Here is a 2,942-nt window from a genome sequence, read left to right on the forward strand (position 1 = left end):
AGTGACTCACTACGCAAGTGGTGGTCAGAAAAGCGGGCTGGTCTCAGTACTGGCGTTCACGACTTCTTCTACTGCGCCTCCCATGCGAGATTATGGAGCCGCGGAGAAGCCACCCCAGCTGGCAGTGCGATAGTGCTCGGGACGAGCTCCAACTCGTGTCTATCTACATAGGTGTGGGGTAATCGCCTCTCCTGTGAGTGATTGTGGAGCTCCGATAGGGAATGTCAGACATCTCCTCTGCTCTTGTCCGCTCCTAGAGCCCTATTAAAGGAGGCGTGCCCTATTACTTACATAAGATGCTTGTCGATTGGAAACGCCGCAAGCCTTCGATCGACTGTTTTTGGCCCTCGTGCAGCATCTAGATGCTCGCAGAGGTCTTATGTAGCTGCCTCACATTGTCGGGGTAGTGCAGCTCTATATCGTTCTCCAGTACTCGCTCGCTCCGCAGTGTACTATTAGCATGTTGCTGTCTGTTGAAAGAACGGCAGGACCAACTGGAGCAGAATCGAGCCGTTCTGAACACTCGCTGAGGGACGAAGGCCAAAAGGAGCGAAGGATTCAAGAGACGAAGTCTACGGCCGCAGCCTTAGAGCAGGAGAACGTGATTGTTGTATCATGTATTGCTCATTATTAAGGACCGTTCCAATTGACTGGTTCCGCGATAGACTTTTAGAATTGGAGTGTTTGATCTTAATCATCGTGGTTCATGTTCGTACTTTCCTCCCGAGATCTCTAACAACGGTTCAGTTGTCAGTGAGACTGATTTACGTTGCCTCGATATGGACTGCTGAGTGGCGATCATAAATGTGAGACAATAGTAGTCGGGAGAAAGCTGGAGCCACCAACTGCTACTACTTTCATGCTTGGTATCGCCAATCACTCTGAACACATGAGTTGTATCGGCAGTCCCTGCTGTGAAGGAACAGCAATGCATGACAGTGAAAACGTAGTATCGGTGGTTTCGAAGCTGATCTATGAGCATGCGGAGTTACAAGGCGATATCTCTGTGAAGCAACTCACTCGACCAAACGTGACCACGGGGATAGTCTACGTATCGATCTACCTCCATCAAAATATATGGCGAATGGTATCTTCACATACAGGGAAGAACTCGTGTGTCACAGCACGGCTAGGATACTCATCGATGAAAGATGGAGTATCTTTTCTAAATGCCGTCGTCGGCCTCTCAGCACCTCCCGGTACTACCGACAGGTAGTCGAAGCAGGGCCTCGCTGCTTTCGAAAACCGAAGAGCTACTCAGCGATGGGATGCTCAACTTGAACGCAATACGAGGCATGGTAAAATGCATAAAGGAAACTATCATAACGTCGTCATAATACTACTCCCTCTATCCATCTGACGTTGTAGGTTCAAATCGTCACATGTTCTGAAGCAAGAACCTGAAAACAAGAGACCATCTTGACCTCGAACGCCGCTCGAGCTTGATACTCCGCAAATGCAGCACAAGCACTCTTGCAATTGCCACCAGTCTGGCCGAGTTCCTCGTCGTACATGCCCATCACGAGCATTGTTCCTGCAAGAACACGTCTTCCTACCAGTGATGCAATCCTATTACCTGTGTTAATTACGCAAACACCCTTCTTTCCAAGAGCACCGAATAAACAAACAACTCTGAGAGAATCAAAGTCAAATCAGCACGTTATCATTCCGGATTACTCCTGTCCAGCACAGTCGAAGTCAGTCTCATACTTAACAATTCGGTACTTCTGACGTCCAATGAACAAACCATGAGAGGTAGTCCCTAAAAGAGGCCATATGCGTTACCATAATATGCAACCAGCTACCTGTCTCCATCGCCTCTCGTAGAGTCGTCGCTTCGTTGATCATAACCTGCTCAGTTCGCTCAGTAACCTCGTCAACGAGGACCTCTGTGATGAAGTCTTCAGAGAACGTCGCCGCCCAGCCCTCCTGCTCAGAGGTGGCACCTGACCAATCGACCTGTCCGAGATTGCTAACCCTGCATGATCACCCTGAGCAGCGAAGATCTTATAGTCAGATGAGTTGCCCAAAGCCCCAGCGTAGCACTTCCCTTCAGAGAGGAGGTAATGGGAGATGTAATCGTTCCAGGACATAGTCAACAACAGATAACACTGATGAGTTTCACGACTTTGCAAAGCAGATGATAAGTTTCCAGAAATGTGTGTACGTCCGGTTGGACTGACATCTACTTCGTAGATCAATGTTTTGCTTTTACTATGTAACAGAGAACACGGTGTTCTGAACACCTACTACGAACTCACGCCATTGTGGTTTTTTCGTGCATCTTGCAGGAAACAACTGGTCCTCAATGACAGCACGCAGAAACAATTGGTAAATATTGTGGTTTCCGGTAACCGATGAAGCAGGCCCCGCAGTTAGCCAAATACAGATAGAATCCGATTCGATGGAGTGGAGTTTGAAGTTTATTGTTCGTGGACTGTCTCTCGGTGAAGTATTATCTACGTCGTGAATGCTAGCAATGCTTTCACTATGCGCGGACCTAATAATAGTGATGTTGGCGCTACAAGGTGAAGAATAGTCATTTGACTTGTATGGAGTTTGTAGTGCATACAATGCAAGGGCCATCTCGGCCAATGACTCCACTAGTGAAAGAATGATTCTCGGGTCACTTCATCCCGTGTGAGAGGACAGATTAGTAGCATATGCATCTCGATGTGCAGCTGAACTTGTGCCAGCGTTGTTCAGTGCACGACAGCTACGTCCCTTGATTCATGAGTACCTCTTTCTGGCATGCTTCCCTCTCAGTCATGCACAGATATTGCTAGACAATGTCTGGTATCACTGATGGTGATTTGTACAATATCGTGAGACGAAACACTGTTTTTTACCGGTGTTCCTTCAAAAAGATTTATTATAAAACTCATTTATTTACATAAAGCAGCCTTCGGCGACTTGTGGCAGCCCATACTGCGTGATAGCTG

The 2,942-nt window shown here is 47.6% G+C and overlaps 1 protein-coding gene across 1 annotated transcript; it reads right to left on the bottom strand.

The window, feature by feature from the left end:
* Positions 1-1,370: 1,370 nt before the first annotated feature.
* Positions 1,371-2,093, bottom strand: Pmar_PMAR011952 (inflammatory profilin, putative; the record flags this gene model as incomplete). Its single annotated transcript, XM_002774034.1, has 5 exons — positions 1,371-1,534; positions 1,577-1,632; positions 1,678-1,762; positions 1,806-1,946; positions 1,991-2,093. 5 exons carry the CDS (start codon positions 2,091-2,093, stop codon positions 1,371-1,373), a joined length of 549 nt encoding a protein of 182 aa, XP_002774080.1.
* Positions 2,094-2,942: the final 849 nt, after the last annotated feature.

This window comes from Perkinsus marinus (assembly GCF_000006405.1).
Source record: "Perkinsus marinus ATCC 50983 genomic scaffold scf_1104296958712, whole genome shotgun sequence".
Classification (NCBI taxonomy): Eukaryota; Perkinsozoa; order Perkinsida; family Perkinsidae; genus Perkinsus; species Perkinsus marinus.